This window comes from Syngnathoides biaculeatus, chromosome 15 (assembly GCF_019802595.1).
Source record: "Syngnathoides biaculeatus isolate LvHL_M chromosome 15, ASM1980259v1, whole genome shotgun sequence".
Classification (NCBI taxonomy): domain Eukaryota; kingdom Metazoa; phylum Chordata; class Actinopteri; order Syngnathiformes; family Syngnathidae; genus Syngnathoides; species Syngnathoides biaculeatus.
Genome location: NC_084654.1, coordinates 16,257,379 through 16,278,115, shown reverse-complemented (window position 1 = coordinate 16,278,115; position 20,737 = coordinate 16,257,379). Strand labels below are relative to the sequence as shown.

The 20,737-nt window shown below is 41.1% G+C and overlaps 1 protein-coding gene across 2 annotated transcripts in view; it reads right to left on the bottom strand.

The window, feature by feature from the left end:
* The window catches only part of myo6b (myosin VIb), a 52,051-nt gene that overhangs the window by 7,104 nt on the left and 24,210 nt on the right, over window positions 1-20,737 (bottom strand). Inside the window, exons 17-29 of one of the 2 annotated variants that reach the window (XM_061844108.1) lie at window positions 20,435-20,530; window positions 19,901-20,071; window positions 18,007-18,045; window positions 17,824-17,917; window positions 17,081-17,211; window positions 16,897-16,974; window positions 16,680-16,809; window positions 15,987-16,077; window positions 14,540-14,690; window positions 11,510-11,718; window positions 11,354-11,432; window positions 4,357-4,517; window positions 4,140-4,199 (exon numbers count right to left, since the gene is read on the bottom strand). In XM_061844108.1, coding sequence (XP_061700092.1) covers window positions 4,140-4,199; window positions 4,357-4,517; window positions 11,354-11,432; window positions 11,510-11,718; window positions 14,540-14,690; window positions 15,987-16,077; window positions 16,680-16,809; window positions 16,897-16,974; window positions 17,081-17,211; window positions 17,824-17,917; window positions 18,007-18,045; window positions 19,901-20,071; window positions 20,435-20,530 — 1,490 coding nt within the window. The remainder of the gene's footprint in view (window positions 1-4,139; window positions 4,200-4,356; window positions 4,518-11,353; window positions 11,433-11,509; window positions 11,719-14,539; window positions 14,691-15,986; window positions 16,078-16,679; window positions 16,810-16,896; window positions 16,975-17,080; window positions 17,212-17,823; window positions 17,918-18,006; window positions 18,046-19,900; window positions 20,072-20,434; window positions 20,531-20,737) is intronic. The other variant, XM_061844110.1, reaches the window with a different exon arrangement.

Genomic DNA, 20,737 nt, shown 5'->3' with positions numbered 1-20,737 from the left:
CTCTATTTACAGCTGCTAATGTCTAAGAGAAGAGGATCTCTGCTCTAATCATCCAGATTACCGCTTATAATTGATGCTGACTAAAATGGTGAAACAGAGTGAAAAACATCATTGTCATCATCATCATTCTATCTGAAACACGGGGAAGAGCATGATGAGTAGGATTGTGCAGGCAGGAAACGAGCAGTGGGAGTAAAGCGATGGGCTGTTGCTAATAGGAAATGCTTGGTTGGTGCAGCAAGGGAACGGAGAGAATCTAAATGATTATTTTGTTCAATTATAAGACTCTGTGAGAATACACCAGCAAAGCCAAGAAGTGGGTATACTGTAGGTGAACTGCATGCATGTAAAATTAAGTGTGCTTGAGTTTTCTGTGCTATATGCGGAAGCACATGGGATATTTGTGGGTACACTCCTTCCGTTAGATGAACAATAGTCTCCTTTACATCCATGATTGTGTATGTTTTCATACGCGAGGAAACTGAGGGGAGTAAGAAAATGGAACCCAGCAGCAAAGTGGAGACTGTGGAGTGTCATATTGCAGCATACAGATCTTAAGGATCAGTGGATGTTAGATATTTTCTCATTCCAGGATGTGTATACAGTCTTCTCCTTTTCTTTTCGGCTTGTCCCGTTAGGGATCGCCACAGCGTGTCATGTTTTTCCATCTAAGCCTATCTCGTGCATCTTCTTCTCTAACACTGTCATGGTCCTGCTGGTCCCAACCCTGGCTGTGCAGGTCCCCTACACACGTGCGTTGATTAGGAGGCGCACATGATAATTAACCCCAGTATATATATATATATATATAGGACCCAGCGGATGGTCTGGCTTTGCCAGACCGTTGCCATCCATGCCTCGTTCCGGCACGTCCTCGTTTCCTGATCCTGAACCCTTGTGTAGCGACCTTCGCCTGTCCTCCGACCAACCCCGTAAGCTTGACACCCTTGAGACTGCTGCTCTCCCTGACTGATCTCCAGTGTACCGATCCCTGCTTGCCCGCTGACCTGCCTTCTACGCCTGATGTCCTGGCTAAAGCTGCTCCAGTTGACTGTCTGCCTGATCCCCGACCTTGGAACGAAATAACACTTTTTCCAAACTGCCTCTGCGTCTCCGGAGTCCTGCATTTGGGTCTTCTCCTGCATCGATGGGTCATGGCAAACACCCACTGTCCTCCTGTCCTCCCTCACAACATCCATCAACCTTTTCTTTGGTCTTCCTCTCGCTCTTGCCTGGCAGCTCCATCCTCAGAACCCTTTTACCAATATACTCACTCTCTCGCCTCTGGACATGTCCAAACCCTCGAAGTCTACTCTCGAGGACCTTGTCTCCAAAACATCCAACTTTGGCTGTCCCTCTATTGAGCTCATTTCTAATCCCAACCCATCTTTTGACTCCAAGCGAGAACCTCAGCATCTTCATTTCTGGTACCTCCAGTACTGTTTCCTGTTGTTTTTTCAGTGCCACCATCTCTAATCTGTACATTATGGATATGTATACAGTAATAATAATAATAACAATAACAATATAATGACAATAATAAATGTAACCCCTAATCATCCTTGAGGACTAGCACGCTGCCAGAATTAAGACAAGAACACTTAAAATTCTATTGGCCCGTCCACATCCTGATCGCCAGCTCTTCCAGTTTCTTCCCTCGAAGTAGGCGCTACCAAACAATGCAAACGTAGACTAGCAGACATTACATTATTGTATATATAAATATACACACTGTATATTATTATCATTACAATCTTTGTCAAATAGTGTCAAAAGCAATCAAAAATTATAAATAATTGTTCCGCCAATGCAAGATTACTACCAACCTTTTATTGCTCCGTGACTGTTCTCACAATGTCTTTCTATTTCTGAAATGTATTCTGCCAATCGACAAATGCCATGTGTTTTTATATATTTGGCAAAATAGAGATTCTAATTAAAAATATCTCAAAGGTGTAATTAAAACATTATACTGTATTAAGGGTACCATGTTAACGAAGGAATAGCTAGCGTCAAAGCCACGAGTTGATAACTGGCCAGCGTGACACTGCGGATGACTGAAGTCCAAGTTAGACAAGAAGGGGAGGCTTTGTGTGGGCTTAACATACTACTATATTTACAGTACTTAAAAAAAAACAAAACAAAAGAGTATATCCATCTATGACTGAGTTGGTATTTTTACCGGTCGCTAAGCAGCAACATATACGCCAGCATCCTCACACTTCTTAACTCAAAAGGTACTCGTACACAACGTTAAGTGTATTTGCTCTGTTGTTGAGCAATGCGGGTGAGTAGCATCTGCACCACTTGCACAATCAACATTGTCCCAGATTACTGCAGTACACTTTAGAGTGCATACATTTCTTGAAGTCACAGCGTCCATTACACAATGGTCAGTGAACCGGACTATAGAGCTCGTGCACGTGATGTCACCGTTTTCACGGTGCCATATTTCCGGTCAAGAAGAGCTGCTCGACATTGTGGCAGACATTGAACTGGAGGAGAATATTTACAACACCGGAGACCTGTTGTACTGTTGGTAGTCACAACAGATGAGAAAGATATTCAAAGATTCAATGGAATACCAGCTAAAAAGACCAGAAAAGATTGATGGATTTCGGGAATTAAACATGATGGATGGTGCCCAACCAAAACACACACAGACCTGTGTAGCGATCGCTTTATTTCAGGTAGGAGTTATTCTTCTCAAATCTCACATGACCAAAAAGTATTTATAATGCCAAGTTGGCTCATTTGTGAACAATGCGTGTTGTCGCAGAGATTTCCAGAGGTTCCATGGAGATGACTCCGTCGTCTTTTTTTTTTTTTCCAATCATAATTAATGAATGTGAGTTTGTGTAAAACCAGGGTTCATTTATTTAAATGTTGGTATTTGTATTGAATACGAATTGAAAAGATCGGTGGATTCCGGCAAAGGTTAACATGTCGCCGAACACACTTCCGTGTTCACAAGCCGTCAAAACTGTCACTAATGTGGGATTTATTCCTGATGAGAACAGAGCCAGCAAAAGTATTCATATGCGTCTAGACTTTTATACGCTTTCAAAATTTTCCCTCTAAATCTCCACTACTTACTAACTAGATCCATGTGTATATAAAGTTGTCCAAGACAAGCAGAAGCAAATTAACAGTCCAATTTCTTATCGGCGAAAACATCAATTTCGGCATTAAATACGGGTCCTCTATGCAGAGTTATCAAATTTTTCCACGTACCGTCGTTTATTTTCACCTTCTAAATGTTTGACGGTATCGCACAAGACTCTTGGTGTCGTCCTACAAGACATATTTCCGTGTCGTCTCCAACCGACTTAGCATTGAGCAATGCTTAGCTTGATCGGAAATATGGCGAGGTTAACAAAAGTCCCGTGATTTTATGACGTAGGTGCACGAGCTCTATTGCTTAATTAGTCATTTAAACTGCTATAATTGTCAGAGGACTCTGCATCTTCTTACACAATTGTCCCAAAAAAATGTAACGTTATAACCGATTACTAGCAACCTTTTATTGCTCAGTGACTGTTATTTTCAATGACTATGTCTCCAAAATATTCTCTGCCAATTGCCTGTCTGTTGTTGTACCAGAGCGGCTCCAACTACCGAAGACAAATTGTGTTTTTGACAAACTTTGCAAAATAGAGATGATTCTGATAAATACTACGGTGTGATATCTAGGTGTGCCTATTGAAAAGCATCATTTGTGAGCAGGTATAAGGCTGTGGAAAAATGAATGTATTTTTCAAAAGAAACAGAGCAAAAAGAACACAGTCACCTTTTTGAATGCAACCATCATGGATTCATGAAGAATTAAGATGCGAATCAATTGAAATAAAAGCACCCAACTGGCGCCCATACTGAGTAGCTCTAATCAATCTTCTGGATGTGATGCCCAAACATCAATGTGTGAGCAAAAAAAGAAAACGGTGCAAACACGGAGAGTAAATTGTGGTTTGATTGGAACGGCCCAACCAGTGATTCTAGCTAATCAAAAACTCTATTGTTGCATTTGATATGTAACTGTGGGTTTGGTGACATGGGCTTTGCTTTGCTGATCTACTCAAAGCAGGCATGCACGGAACTATGAATTTTTGCACCACTACGAAGTTTTGCTGAGCTCTTACATGGCCTTGGCTGAGGATGCAGAGATAGGAAGATCCGAAAACGGCTCATCACTGAGAGGACTGAGTGATATAAAGGAGAAAAGGAGTTACACTTGCATGCAAATCCGCCAGACAGCCGCTTCCATGTGGGCGTTGATGCTTGTTCATTCACGTCATTGTAAAATGAATGCAACCGTGTGCATTATTTTACCCATCTTGAAAATTGGACATCTCATACCTGCGCAGACTGGGGTCCAGCTGAAAATCTTCAGTGATCAGCTCGGCCTCGCTCTGAGCAATCCTCATGGCAAGCTCCCTGTCACGTCTCTCCTGCTCCAGCATGGCAGTCCGCTGGACCTGCTCCTCACGCTCCAGGGCAAACTGGATTTCGAGCTCCGCCTGTAAAAATCACCCACAAACTGCATGTTGGTTTAATACGGATGGTGTCTGCTTCGCCAGAATCTATAAAACAAAACTCTGGTGTATGCTCACGCCTGATTAAAGCTATTAATCCACTAATAACAAAGCTTTATTGGTTATGTGTCTAGACAAACAGGGCAAAAACAATTTGAGAGCGCTTTCATAACAATAGTTTTCTCCAGATGGATTGAATGGGCATGTCTTAAAGGTCAAGTGTCATGAAATGAATGATTTTTAGTATGTTATGAATGAAAAAACGGCAGCCGGTATGGACCCATGGGTTTTTTTCCACCACAAAACATGATTTTGACGTACATGGCTTTTTGTAACTCCTGCCATGAAAATCCTTTAGAGGGATTTGTTTTTGAGAAGAAGCAGGAAGTGACATACGGGGAAGCAGCGCCCTCCAGCGGACTCGTTTGTTTCTATTAGTTTTACCTGCGGGATGGTAGCTTGTTTTTCCTTCTTGTTGCATTGCTGGATATTCCTCGAACACTCGAGAGGATGGATTTACCCTACATAAATTCATAAGAGAACCGGTTTGTGGTGAAAAATGGATTGCACGGGTGCAAAGGACGAGAGCTTCGTGGGTCCCAAACGACAGGTAGGTGTGTATACAGCTATTAAAAAAAATCCGTTTGGGGCGGACCACGTATTTCATCTCTCATAACGTAACAAAAGATCCGCGTACATATGACAGGAATGCTAAATGTGTCAATGTGCACGTCAGACGGCTGCCGTGTCGGCTCCCCGGTTTGGCCCTGATCCGCATATCATGTAAATATGGCTCGAAACAATAGGGTAATATTGCCCCGGTAACTTCACCGGGTTGTGAGATGTTCTCTTCTCCGAAAAGAGCTTCCAGGTCAGAAGGGGCGTGTTTGTCTCCCACAGTTTTTTTTCATGGCGAATGTCCGGGGTGACGTCACAGACAGGAGATGCAGCCAATATGGTGACCACTTGGATGTCGAATGACTTCCGCAACTTTGTGCCTGGATGACGCACTCTCCGCTCATATTTATTTTTTCGTATAGACATTGAAGTGAATAATGTTATATGTATTCTTCATTACAATATCAATTTTAGAATGTTTATAGGGATGACACTTGACCTTTAAGAATGTGCAGGCCAGTCTTTAAGAGATTTAATGAATTACTGATCCAGACCCTCATCCCACTGTGCCTGAAGTTGGCTACTGTCGTCCTGCTCCACAAGCTGAAAAAAATACAGCATCAGCAGCCTCAGTGACGACTGATATCAATTAATCTCAAGTGTTTTGACCCACCGGCTCAATGTCACATCATGTTCTGTCTCCTACCTATAATCAACTGACATGAGTTAGCACACAGAACTCCCAGATCGACAGAGGATGCCATTGTCGCAGAAGTCGACACTGCCGTCTCCCACCAGGAACAGCAGCAATTTCACACTGAGTTAGTCCATTTGTGAGTAAATTGAGAGAAAATAAACATTGTTTTGGTGTTTTGGTTGGTGGTGTCCCGTGGGATTTTTTTTCAAATGTAAAAATTGCTCTCTTGGCACAATGAAGGTTGGAGGAAACTGCTGACAACCCTGTAATTAAATTTGCAGACCACCATGATGCATCACATCTCTGGAGACAATGAGATGACATACAGTAATAAGGTCCAGAGGTCCTTCTTGCGCCCAAGACCAAAGAACTAACTGTTCTAATTATTTGGCATTAATAATGGTTACACCCACTATCAGGTCTAAATGTTTTTTTTTTTTTTTTTAAATTGTAACAGAAGGAAAAAAGTTTTTGTCCCCCTTTGGTATCCCATTTTTTTTAAAGAATGTTTTCCCCCCTCTCAAACAGTTTGGTAGTTCATTGAAAAACCCTCCAAAGTACATCCAGTCATCTTCACTGATCACACATGCATTTCTCTCCATCAAAACACTGAGTAAAATCAGGTACCCCCACCAACAGGGCACTTTAACGCATCTTTAAGGTCCTGGACATTGATTTATTTGTGAGGAGAGCACTGGACAACAATGAACATTGAAATTCAATGACTCCCTAATCAAACCGGGAAATCTGTAATGAGAGGTTGAATCTTATCTAACTACAACAAGTACAAGAGAAAAACAGAACTGAGAGTTTCTTTCGGCTTGTCCCGTTAGGGGTTGCCACGGCGTAACATCTCAGATGAACGCTCATATTTGTTTGGCACAGTTTTTACGCCGGATGCCCTTCCTGACGCAACCCCTCTTGGGGAGTAGAGGCCCCAGTGAGATACGAACTCACGACCCCTGGTTCACCAAACCAATGCTCTAACCATTGAGCTAAAATTCCAAAATATGACTGAGGAAAAAATTATACCTCTTATGTAACAAGTATGTATGCAATAGTATGCAATAAATCCAACAGAAACACTCAGAAACCAACTCCAAAAGTCAAACCGTCAATTAGTAAACATCATAAAAAAAGCAACAGAATTCATCCAATAACAAAACACACCAACTTTTTGGAATGAAAAATTAGACAAATTTCTTGCAAACCAACTTCAATGTAAAAAAAGACAAATCATTAATTAGAGCAATTCAACATTTAAACAGCAAGTGTACTCAGTCACACTAGAAATAAATGAAATGTTTTATAGTCGTAGCAGCTGATATGCATCTTCGAACAACCCAGACCAAAAAGTTATTGAAACTTTTTTTTAAATTCCTCTATTAAATACAGAAACTAAGAACAGGAATGACACCCTGTTAACCACCACAGAATTAGTTTAAAAGTGCATTAAAAGAAATATGGAGTCAGGAAGAGCTTCTGGCCGAGATGGAATTTTGGTCGAATTTATTAAACATTTCTTGCCAGTACTAGGTGCTTATATTTTTCAGAACAGTGAAGGAGATAAAAGATAAAAGGTCCACTTAATAGCCATATGAACAGAGCTACAATCAAACTACTACTAAAACCAGGTAAAGGTCCCACCCTCCCAGAAAATTATTGGGAGTTTTGTGAAATGAATCTCATGTACAAAATCAATGCACTTACCAAACACTAAATGGGAAGAAGACCTTTTTACAATATGTCTGCTGACTGTACTTGCTAGATGCAGATATGTAACACTTAGGATGACAAAATATCCGAATTTAGAGCTTATACAATACAAAGTGCTCCACAGAACACACTTGACTCAATACATTATACATAAAATGGGGTCCTCTTCATCTAACATACGCACGCAATGCACTAAAAATACTCCAGACACCTATTTTTGTGCTATATGGGAATGCACACCAACTCAATACTTTTAGACTTTGGTCACGCAAGAACACTCACATATTTTGAACTTCAGAATTCCACTTCCCCCAAGACTGTGCCAACTCTGTGACTTAAGCATCGACCTCTCAAATAAATATTCACAATCAATATTGTACGCGTTAGCACGCGCTAAGAAAATAATTTCTTGAAAATAATATCTTGAAAATAATTTGCGCATTTTTTCCGAACGGGCGCAATGGGGCACTGGAGCAGAAAAGGTATGAGTGACACCAGTGAAATATATGTGCCGAGGAAGTGACTTTTACCGGTATGTTTGCTTTTAACCGGCCCTGTTACCGCTGCACTAGCCTGTTGCTGCTGTGTGACTGCCGTGTCCCAGTGATTTACCGGTATGTGTTTTTTTTTTTTAACTGGCCCTGTTAGCACTGCGCTAGTGTTAGCTCTGTGCTAGCGTGTAACTGCTGTGTCTCAGTGATTTTTTTTTTTTTTTTTTAAACCAGCCCTGTTAGCGCCGCGCTAGCGTGCTGCTGCTGTGTTACAGCCTCATCTCAGTGATTTAGATATATTTTCTTTAACTGGCCCTGTGAGTGCTGTGTTCCCCCGGTCGCTACTGTGTTGCTACTGCCGCGGCTATTTTTTTTTTTTTACTGGTATGTTTTATTTTTTTTTTTTTTTTACCAGGCCTGTTCGTGCTACCAAGTTGTTGCGATGTTAAGCTAAGCTAAGGTATTAAAAATTCTGTGTACCGTCTTTCTTTGTAAATATCTCGTGTTTCAATGTGGGCACATGCGGCTTATAGACAGGTGCGGCTTATGTATGTATCAAATGGTATTTCCTTTACAAATGTACTGGGTGAGGCTTATAATCAGGTGCACTCTGTAGGCCGGAAATTATGGTACTGATTTCTAAAGATGCTCAGAATTTACATTACCCATTCCCTGCGCACTTCAGTGGTAGTTCACTACTTCTTTTCTGCATGCTTCCTTTTCTGTCCTGCCCTGTCCTATATTGTGTATATAGTGCTTTTTTCCCCGCTGGTGAGCTATTTTTTCCCAGTGGTGCCCATGGGGTGACCCCTACCCTGTAGAAACTTTTCATACCTATTGAAAAGTGCAGCAAAACATGAACCAGACGTGCAAAATCACCCAAAAAGTTCAGGTCAATGCACAGAATATTGAACTCTGAAACATTTCGCCCACTTCTACAGCCATTGATGATGTCCACATAGGGTCATTTCCTTTAAGAAGCAGCTTTAAATATGAATTTCCTCCCGGCCAATAATGTATTATTCATGTTGACCGACGGTCAAATCAGCAGCTATGTATGACGCACGATCAGAGTGAAACATGAGGTGATCTGAGTGGTGAGCTGCTCCACAGTCACCGAGCACAGGAAAAGATTTTATGGTTCCCAACAAAGCCCGGTACGGCCCAAGGAAGAGCTATTACATGGGTTTTGTAATTCTAAAGCAAACCTAAATCACAAAGCCTCTCACTCTGAACTTCCCTAATGACACCACAACACAATGATTTAAGGACTGAGGGGGGCAAGATATCATGGGAGTCCTTGAAGCAGCATAAAATAAAATAAATGCGAGAGGCGTAACTTTGTAAATACCCTTGAAAGTTCTGCTGGTTGCAGAGTTTGGTGAAAAAGTTGGATGGAAAAAAAAGAAAAAGGCTGCTGTTATTAGTGTGTGTTTATGGAGAGAAATTAGTTTAGGTTAAATTGGTGAGTGGCGAGAATGTACAGAAAAAAATTACTTGTAGCCACAAAGATATGAAAGAATAGGAAAGGAAGAATCAAAAACTTTAGAATTACAAATAAGTAGAAGTGGCAAAGATGGATGGATGGAACAAATAACACGAGTGTAAAACGGATAACAACGAACAAATAAGAGAACACAATGGGAGTTCAGAGGAAAATTGTCAGAGAATAGGATCATCAATCAAGACACCATGGGAAGTCTTCGGGAAATGGGTCCAAGGTCAGGACCAACTTGTCTTCATTTAGGCAGAAATGTGGGAAAATGTGAGAAAAACACACTGTTAATCCTCTCAGTCTACCTCAAAGTCAAGCTCAATAATGGGCTGTCAAGTTGTCCAGTTAGGAAAAAATAAACATTGTAAATCAATTTCATCTAATATGTTGTGAAAGGTGGGAAACTGTCGCAATTTACAAGACAAATGCAAGGAACGGTTTTACATAGGATGGTCCACAGAATTGCAGATTCCTAGCACATTGCAGTACCAAGAGCAATGACAAGAGAAAACACAAGTAGACGTGGAGGGCTCAAGAGAGACAGTCACAACCCAGCAGTAGGACAGCTACTGTATCTGCTTCTTCCACCTGTTTGTCCTTGAGAGCCCAACAAATTAAAATAAGCTCCCACAAGGAACTTGTGTGCATACGTCTGCCCAAACTGTCAGAAACAGAATCGTTCACCAGTCAGGGATGCGCTCACCCAGGACCGTACAGGCAAGTAAACAATAATTGGTGGGAGCGAGTTTGGAGACATTGTGAAGAATATTTGGATGCCAGCATTTGCGGGTAAGCGGTGGGGCACCGATGGTGTGGCGGGATGTAGCCATGGGAGGGGAGCAGAAAGCTGCACTGTGAGATCATTACGTTGTTCTGAACTAATTATACTATGTAAAAAAAAAAAAAAAAAAAAAAAAAAAAAGCACAATAAATGTGATTTAATTTCCCCATTTTTTAAAGTCTACTGTATGTTGAGTTTTCAATACCAATTTAACATACAACTCAAACTTCTTGGACTGAAATGGCGGACTCGTAATGTAAGACCTCATATGCTGTTAAAAGAAAGAAATAAAACAAGTTTTTACCTTTTTACACAAACATGTTTTCCTATTAGCCTGCTAATGTGTTTCTACAAACATATAACGTATGGTTCACCGCATACCATGTTCTCAATGCTGATTTCTAAATGTATGTTTACTGCAGTGCAGTTGTTTTATCTCCAGCTTTCTCTGGGAAAACTTCACCGTGCACTGTTGTCCAAATAAAAAGATACGAGAGCCGCGGGAGCGAATCTAATAAAGTAAATTTGTTGCACAGAGCCGCATAGAGGCAGCCAGAATTCCCTGGTCCACTTTTAATTTAAAGTCATTTTCAACTTTATTATATAGTCATTACGATACCCCAAGGGGAAATTCAATTAGCAGCTATATTTTAGTTGCAAACCACATGGAGAAAGACCGTAACTCACAGATATGTAGGATGCAGGGAGAGATGACCGTGATGGGTGATTACACTATTTTGGGGGCGTGGGTGTGGGGGTGCTTCCCTCAAGACCTCGACAGTCTTTTGGACGCAGACAACTACCGGTAGTTCCTAAGACCAAATGCTATTGCGACGCTGACAATGGTGATCATGGAAGAGCAGTGGGTAGTAGTGCTCTTCTGAGGAGAGATTAATACTACTCTATGTTTATTTTATTCAAACATAATTTGTGGGGGCTTTTCTTAACTTGTGCAGTGTCATACAGCCATTAAATTTGTTGAATACAAAACAGACAAACATAACAAATGACAGCTGCCCAAACCTGCAGAACCTTCTCTTCTTCCTCTCTTTTTTTCCTATCCTCCTCTTCCTGTTTCCGTTTCAGCTCCATCTCGTATTTCCTAGAGAGTGGAGACAGAAACCGTGAGCACATTTACAACTTATTTCATCCTAACTTTTTCCCCTTGTTGCCACATACAGTCTCCGTTCCTCTTCTTCTTGCTTGCGTTGTTGTTCTTCCTTTTCCCGCCGCTTCCTCTCTTTCTCCATCTCCTCCTCTATGCGCTTCAGCCTCTCAGATTCTTCCTCCTGCTGTTTCTTCTTCTGCATTGAGGACAGCAGCTGCTCTGAGCGTTTCACCAACACCTGGTACTCCGTGTCAATCTCTTTCCAATTCATAACTGAACTCTGTCGGAGGGGAGAAGAGGTCAAAAGATGAAGATCAGTGATACTGTAGCTTACTCACTCATAGATCGACAGCAGGGGTGCCCAGACTTTTTTTTTTTTTTTTTTTTTTTTTTTAACCCCAAGATCTACTTTTCAAGCAGCCAGCCTCTCGCGAGCTACCGACAGAGGGAGGCAGGGAGGGAGGTGATGATGATGATGATGCTCCCAAACCATTTTAAGGTTAATGTTGTGTTGCCTCCGATATTTAAAATACAGAATTAGCTTTTTGTGCACTGTATTGTCTGTGCTTTCATCCTGGATCAGGCTGTGCCAAGGTGGAATTTTAATATGACACACCAGCTCATCCTGCACTTTCTACTTTTGCTTCAGACCAGACCTTTCCCACTCGGAAAAGAGAAAATCTCATCCAGTTTAACCAGTTTTTCTCCAATTATTCACATACTCCGACAGTCATTGCATCTTGAAGCAACAGCATTTCTTTTTTAACGTTCTCCATTAATATCAAAAGTAAACATAGGCAGTATGTCTAGGTCGTCTTTGCTCTACGTTGCCCAGACTGTGTTGGTAACTAAAGCAGGAGTGGTGGATGCTGTCATTATAAAACTTATTGATGGGCAGCATAACTTCTGTAACATTTGTAATTATGAGTGTATGTCTTTAAGAGCAGGGGTAGGATGGGGATCGGGTGTAAAGGATACCAGGAAAAAGAGAGTGTGGCGGAGCAGCGTTCGTTGTTAGAGAATGTTCCTTGTGCTTCTTAAAAGAAACCAGTGGCTTCCTCTTTTCATTTTTTAAAGTATGTATGTGAATTGTGCCATTGGATGTAACAACCAGTCATCAGTCACTCATTGAATCACATTGCAAAATGCCACAAACTGAATACCTATATGTTATACTTTCAATTTGCATTGGATTGTTATTTTTGCGCGCAACGTAGAATATCTGCATCATCAATATTGTGAAATGCAGCCCTACTTTTATTTATTCAATGAGAGAACATTACACAGTTGCGCTGATATGTTTGATTACCAATGCACAATTTGTAAGAGGTGTACAACCCTTAATCATGCTTTAATACTGCTACATCTGTGGAATACTAATAATTAAAAAAAAAAAAAAAAAATCAACAATGCTATTGACTATCTTGAAAGTTTTGGGGAAAATATGTTGTAAAAAAAATTGCTATCGCGTATTGATAGAGAGCAAGAGCAGTGGATAACAAAAATATTGTACCAACTGTATTAAAGACAGTAATAAGTGCAATGCAAATGTATAATACAGCAAGACTGCAAAGCAAGACCTGTGATATAGTGGAGGATTTCTGTATTGCTTTGGTTTCATTGGTTGTTTAGGACAGAAACTTTCCATGACCTGCACTCTGGGCTCACGTAGTCTCAACTGTAAAATATTTCATAAATATTTGTTAATACTTTGTATTTAAAGATAAAGGCTAAAGATTTTGTGATACCTTTTATTTTTACATATAAGTTTTCTCCAAGTTTGCATTACTTTCAGTGACTGCATGACCTTTGTTTGGTGCCAACATTGCACCATGCAGCAACAAAGAGAATAGGGGGGAAAAAAAGACGACTGACTGCCTGCGGTGCTTGTCAGATAATTAATTAGGGTAGGAGAGGTCAGTATATTGTGGAGATTCATTAGAGTGAGTCACTAACGGGAACACAAAGATGGGAGGTGACAAGGTCTTGTCCCAAATGTATGGAGAGCTGAATGACAGGCATTGCATTGCATGAATTATTCACTCGCCGACGCAGTGCTTAGAGCATTGTGAGTGTTGACGTTGCTCTGCTAATAGGCTAAGGGAAGAATAAGGAGGCTGATTGAGATGAAGCAGAGACAGGGTCAGGAATCAACCCTGCATCACTTTCAGTCAGGACGCCCCAGGCATCCTCACCGCTCACTTATTGTAGCTGCTAATGGTGCGTGAGGAGCAACAGTTTGAAGGAAAACAGCACTTGTGGGGACTGCTCACTGAATGGGATGTAGATTGGTTGGTGATTTGTTGTACAGTTCTTGGCGGCGCCAATGAAAGTTCGCGTTTATTGCCGCAGGGGTGAACTGGGATTTCCCTAATCAAGTTTGAAACGGCCACACTAAACGACATTATTGAAGAGAGGATTTCTTCCACATGAGCCGAGTTCAAAAGATCGATTGGGAGAGAAAACACGAGGATTGGGCACTTAGCAAGGAAGACTGTGTGCACAAGTGTCACAATACAATGTTCAAACACTCATAATTGAAGCAAACTCAGAACAAAATCGTTCATGCACATCTCAGTCTACTATAGGTGGAACATCACGCGACAAGTTAGCTGACTTCCTCTGTATGCAGCAATAACTCACATAACAATGCGATGCTGACAGGATGGTTCTAAGAATTAGTTTTCTATATGGGTGCTGACATCATACAAAAGTTCATGACATGCACATCATTTATCCATAAAAATAGGACATGTGTAAACACAGACAATGCCAAAAATGTGCTAGTTTTCATTTGGTCGACCTGGAAGACATTTTGTGTAAAAGAGGAGACATTGTAGATATTTAAAGTTCCCAAAGTTGCTTTGTCCCAGAGTCCCGCTATACGGTTCCGCCGTTTATTTGACTCGGAAGATGTAACCTGTTTTGCAGAATTTTGTTGTGCTCATAAGCATGAATGACAAGTAGAGAATCTATCTGATGATGACTGATGGCATACAGTAAGCAGCTTTACAGTCCCTATAATAAGATCAGTCTTTATAACTGGACAATAATCCTTGGATGCCGTGAGAAGGAAGGGCATAAAGTTTACGATGACTCACCTTTATCTTGGCTAACAGAGAGTCGATGCTGGTCGCCATGTCCTGGACCTGCTTGGCCATCTCCTGTTTGCCCTCCCTCAGCCCGTTGACCACCTCGTTGAAGCGCTCCATGTGCTTCTTTAGGTTTTTCACCTTTACCATACCATCGATGCTGTGATGACATAAAAGCGGATTTTATGAATGGCTGCCTTTACCGGCTTTTAAAAATAGAATCCTATAAAGAGAACAGCGTGCAGGGATTCTTTTGCAGAGGCAAAGTAAGACGTTAATTCTCAATGACATTCCCAAAAGACGTTTTGGAGTACTATGTTTAAAAAAGTTGTACAATTTAACTCTGCAATAAATTGTGCAATTTGGAATTTGTCTGGAAATCTATTACAAAGTCTTTTGTATTTTAGTTCAGGATTTCTTTACAGGGAGTCCTCAAACTACGACTGAGATCCGTTCCTAGAGTAGCGACTTAACTCGAATTTCGACTTAAGTCGGATTCCACCATTAAAGTCGGAATTTACATCAAAAGACTTGTATAAAAAACAAATACATTGACATAAACAAGATGATGTACTGAGCAATAGTGCTGAGAGGTGGATGGAGAAGAAGAAGGGGAGTCTGTGCTTAACTATTGCGAAAGAACCTGGTCCTCAATCCTCTCCAATTCAACAAGAGTATCAGAGAAGCTTCTATTGTGATCATTGTATCCAACATAGGAACAGAACCCTTCACGTGCACTAAAATACGGGTTTTGTCTTTAATAATTGTCACCACGGTCGACCGACTGAAGCCTTGATGGTGTTGGGGTCTCACCTTTTTCCATTCTTTTTATGATCTTGAGGTTCATTTCCATGATAATGGATTTACTTTTTTGGCTGCAGAAGCATTACTAAAAGACACAGCTTTCTTCTTTGGGGCGATAATGTCTAAAAAGGAGGATGAAAAATGCAAAGATACTCCCGGGGCACAAACACAGACGAGCATTAGGCGGACAAAATGGCGGCCGGGGACGGGTTTTTTAAAGTCGAAACGTCTTATGTCAAGACCGTCTTAACCCGAGGATTCCCTGTATTTATAAACTTTCTCGCTAAAATCATGTCCAAATTTGTTAAGAATCCTAAAACATTTCATGCACAGTTAACAAAAGTTTAATAAAGGTGGAAACAGAATGGATTATTGCTATTATTTGGTTTTTAAATGGCAACAAAGCATAATTTAGCAGAGTCTGTACCAGTGTTTGGTTTTAGGACCTTAGAGCTTTCCACGGTAGATTTTATTACCCTATAGTTCATTTTATTTATTTTATTTTTTTTTAATTTCAAGTGCTATGAAGGGAACTGGCCAGGTAAAAATGTCTTTGGTTTGTGTAACCGCTGTGTTTCTGCTCAGCCCATGACAACAAACACTGCGACTCTTGAACTACTAAGGTGGGTATAATATTGAGGGGGAGACTCACCGCGGCTTGTGCTTCCGCTTACATAACCACATGCGCACCGTCTTCTGAATTTTAATACACGCCAAAGCTCTGTAGCTCATCTTGTTCCTGACTGTCGACGGTGGGAAAAAAAAAAAAAAAAAGGAACACTTAATAGATTTGTAACCGGAGCAAAAGTCTTGTATTACAGAGAAATCTGACTCCATCATACATGCTGTAATGGGATTCAGCATTAAGGCCTCTAAAAGCATATTTAACCCCTGTGGAAAATTATCCTCTCTCTTTCTCTCTCTCACACACACAGACACACACGCGCGCGCGCAAATACGCACACACACAATAATAACACAAAACAAAATAAAATAAAATGACTACTGAATTACCATAAAAGACTTGTATGGTCTGCTATGCAGGAAATGCCTCATCAAGGAGGCAATTTTCTTCCATAATTTAATTGAATGTTTTCAAAACAAAGAGCAGAACGCTTGCTGTTAAACGGTTGGAGTCCACAAGCAAGCCCGGTATCAAGTCTTGCAGCGCCGACTGCTTTGGGAGTCAAATTTCTAATTGCTTGAAGCTACTTTCCACATGACGGATAAATTCAAGGGTGTGAAGTATGACTTTAGTAACACCATCGGGGCACTATAATTTACTGGAGGGGATTGAAAATGTTGCAGATTTGAGGAGCTATTATATGTGGTGGACCGGACCCACGTTTGATCACCGACAGGCTACACCACTGGACCTTCTTCCAACGGCTGCACACAAGCCACTTGTTGACTTTCTTCAAGAGCTCCGCCAGGTGGTCGGGATCCGACTTCATTATCTGGTCAAACTCGGCAAACTGAGAACACACAAATCAAAACTTACTTTTGACCGGGCCATTTGAGGGCGTGTTTGTGTTTTGCAGAACACGAGCTCGATCGGATACCTTTCCAGGGCGGAAGAACACTTTGGTCAACCCAAATTTAAAGTCAATGTCATTCAGGCCAAGGGCTTTGAACAAAGCCTACACAAGAACATATACAATATCATAAACAGCCAAATACTGTTCTCCTGAATTACTTGTGTTACTTAAATAAAACTGGGCAACACTTCGGGAGAAAATATTGTACCTTGCAAAAGAGTCGCGGGTTCAGCCGGGTAAGCTTATCAGGCATGTACTGTTTATACATGGTGTAAAGCTCATGGAAGGGGGCTCTGGAGGGGAACCCGCCCTGCATCAGGTCCAGCACAGACACCATTCCTGAGTGAAACAAAAACACCTTGAAATGCAATAGGCTAAAAAAAGAGTCGCATGATGGCCCGACATACACAATACACTAAAAACTGGTATTTCACGTTTCCTCCACAAGATTTTGCTTTATTTATTTTACATTCATTGTTGGGAAGTTAGTTTTTTCCCCGAGCTTACATTTTATTTCATTTTCATTTTCCAGTATATTAAAACATGGGAGTTTTAGGATTTCATACACTATGTCCCTCACAGCTCTGATTTAATTCTGGGACCTTTGGCATCCCATCATTTTTCTACTACCAATGAGCTTTCTTCCACTCTCGGAGGTCTTACCAATGTCTTGTTTTGTAATTAATCTCAGTAGTAGTTGCCACACTTTCACAATACTTTTCATTTATTGGCTGATTAATTTGTTTGTTGATTGTGCCTACTGTTTTTAATGCTTGCTTCAAGTCTGACAATTTGTGCAGTCTTTAGTTGCAAAGAGTCAATCTGTCTGCACCCTTCTGATTATTAATTGATTTCTAAAATCAATGTTGGCTGTTTGTTTCAGTCCAGCTAATTACATTCCGACATACCAGTAGGCACTACGCTTTCAGACAGATGTAACAAAAACATTACCTGAGCACTGCAGCTGTGAGAGAATGAGAGCGCCTTCAAAGTGGTGGCTGACCATTTTAAGGTTGGGTTTGACACAGCGGATGAAACTGGAGCCCTGAAAAGAACGAGGGCAACCATTAGAGAGTGCACCTGCCAGCAGAAGTTTTGATTTGAGTCCACGATGCCATGGTGATTGGAACTCACAGTGCTACGAAGCTTTTCCAGGAGTAAGTTGAGCTGAGTCTGCGAACAGAAGCAGACAAGGACTTGTAAGTTGTTTTTTTTTTTGTTTGTTTGTGGAATATGAGATGAATTGAGCCGGCCACATAAGCTGCGGGTGCCACACATCCTCTGCAACACACTTTAGGCCACCAGCACCTTATTGAACGGTTCTGTATTATCTTTGTGCGAGAGTCCGTGTCTGGTGCATTAGTGATGAAAGCCCTGCAGCAGTCTCAGCAGTGATAAAGTCTGTTGAAAAACACAGCGCGTAGTTTGTACCTGACGGTGGAGGGTTGGGGGTTTGGGGAAGGGAGGGGTCAGACTTCCTCTCCTTGAAACAAACAGATGACGTGAACACTGTGTGCTTGTGGTTCAATAAACACTCTTTGTGAGTGTCTCATTTCAGGTGTTTGCTTCCAACCTGCTGTTCAATTTTCCCATCACTGCTCTGTAATACCTGATGCTGACTTAACTCAGTTTTGTTCCCTCACAAAGAAAAGAGGCTGGGATGTGTAGAAATTAGAAGTATACTCTTTTGAAGAAGCGGGAGGAAAGAGTATCTAGAAAAGGGAAAATAAAATAAAGTGGAAGCTCTACAGTCAGATGCAATCTGTTCTGTGATCCAGATTGTTCCTTTTCGAAATAATTTCTAAAGACCTGATTCCTTCGAGACTCTCCATCTCCATCGTAAAACCATTATTGACTATAAGTAAATCACCGTATATCCATGTAGCGCTTGCGCTGGCTTCCAGCTAGCTTCAGAATAGATTTCAAAGTTCTGCTACTGGTCTATAAATCACTAAATGATTTAGGACCTGAATACATGAAAGAAATGCTTATAGAATACAAACCCAGTAGAGCTCTGAGATGTGAGGTTGAAAACTCTTCTATTTCTTATGCTTTTTGGAATATATCCACTTTTTGATGCTATTACTTGCACTGTATGTGGTTTGAATTGTCTTTTTAAAAATATTTTGTTTGTCATTTTTATCGCTTTTTAAATGTTTTATCTCTTTGTTTTCAAATGCCTTTATTCATGTAAAGCACATTGAGTTACCTCGTGTATGAAATGCGCTCTCCAAATAAATTTACTTTGCTTTGCTTTAGTGCTTGTGCATTAATGTTGCAGAAAATCTGAAACCTGGAGTAGTTCAGCAACTTGCAAAGCTCATAGAGCATTAAAAAAAAACAAAGAAATAAAAATAAAAACGGGCGAGACAGTGCATCAGCTGGAATGCGTTGGCCTCACAGTTCTGAGGTCAAGGTTCAATCCCGGACCCGCCTGTGTGGAGTTTGCATGTTCTCCCCGTGCCTGTTTTTTTTCCCAGGCACTCCACGTCCCAAAAAGATGCTACATTCATTGAACAGTATAAATTGCCCCTAGGTAAGATTGTGAGTGCGGCTGTTCGTCTCGATTTGCGCTGCGATTGGCTGGCAACCAGTTCAGAGTGTGCCCCGGCTCCTGCCCGTTGACAGCTGGGATAGGCTCCAGCACTCCCCGCGACCCTTGTGGGGATAAGCGGCTAAGAAAATGGATGGATGAAAATAAAAGCATTCACACTCACATTCACAGCAACATACAATTTAGACTAGAGGCTCCATGAACCTAATGTATAAGTTTATGGCATGTGGGAGGAAGCAGGAAGACTCTTGAGAAAAGCCAACTTACGAACGTCTTAAAAACAAAACAAAAATCTGAATGAATGTTTTGGAGGTTAACACACTTCAGTTCTATCAATTTTTTCGTGAATATTCAGATTGACAATTCTGATTTCTCTAGTGCCCATCATTCTTTTGATATTATTAATCACTTAACACGTGGACCTTGTTCACCGCCTTGTGCATCTATTGGGGCAAACTCTGGGGCCTCTCTGACCTTGAATTTGTTTCCAACGCTGATGAAGCTGAGCTTTCCCGCCTTGTGTTTGGAGTCCTTGTTGAACGTGGACGTCTCAAACAGCTGTCGGACAAAGTTGTCCTTCGATTCGCACACGATGCTCTCCAAGGACATGTGAAGGGCATCATTGTTCTTCTCCACAAAACGAGTCTGTTGACACAATCACGGTCAGTATTTGACTTTCCGTAAAAAAAAGAAAATAACTTGAAGAAAACTAGCAGCTTCTAGTGCGGTCTGTCAATACACAGAGCTGACAAACCTTATTCATATTAACTTTCTTACAATAGTCATTTATGCCAAAATGACAAATGAGAATTAAAGTGAGTCGCTGCATTCAGATTTGACACCAATTTAGCATCTGGCATAATATTTAATCAACAACTCCGAACTCCATTGCTCCCTGGTAATTTGCCACCGTTGTGTTCACTGCTGCTGTCGTCACTGCACAACGCAGCCTTGCATATTTATGACGCCGACACTGCTCCGTATATTAGAGACTGCGGGACAAATTACCGTTTCGTAGCAGACAGCTCCAGCAAAGTGCCTGATGATAAAGCCTTCATCATCCCGGAGATTCCGATGAATAGTCAGTTTGGACTTCCGAGGAACCTGAGAGGCAAAGTGAGACGGAGAGGCATCAAATCTTTTATATTGACAGCGTTGAACCACAAATGTAACGATTTCACTCCTGACTTATCCATCACTGTCTACGCAGTAGAACATTGTTTATCAACTGAATGCAGCAACAGTATCGATTGTGTAAGGTTTGTTTGATTCAACGGAGTTGGACTGAAATCTGACAAAGATTCCATTCGT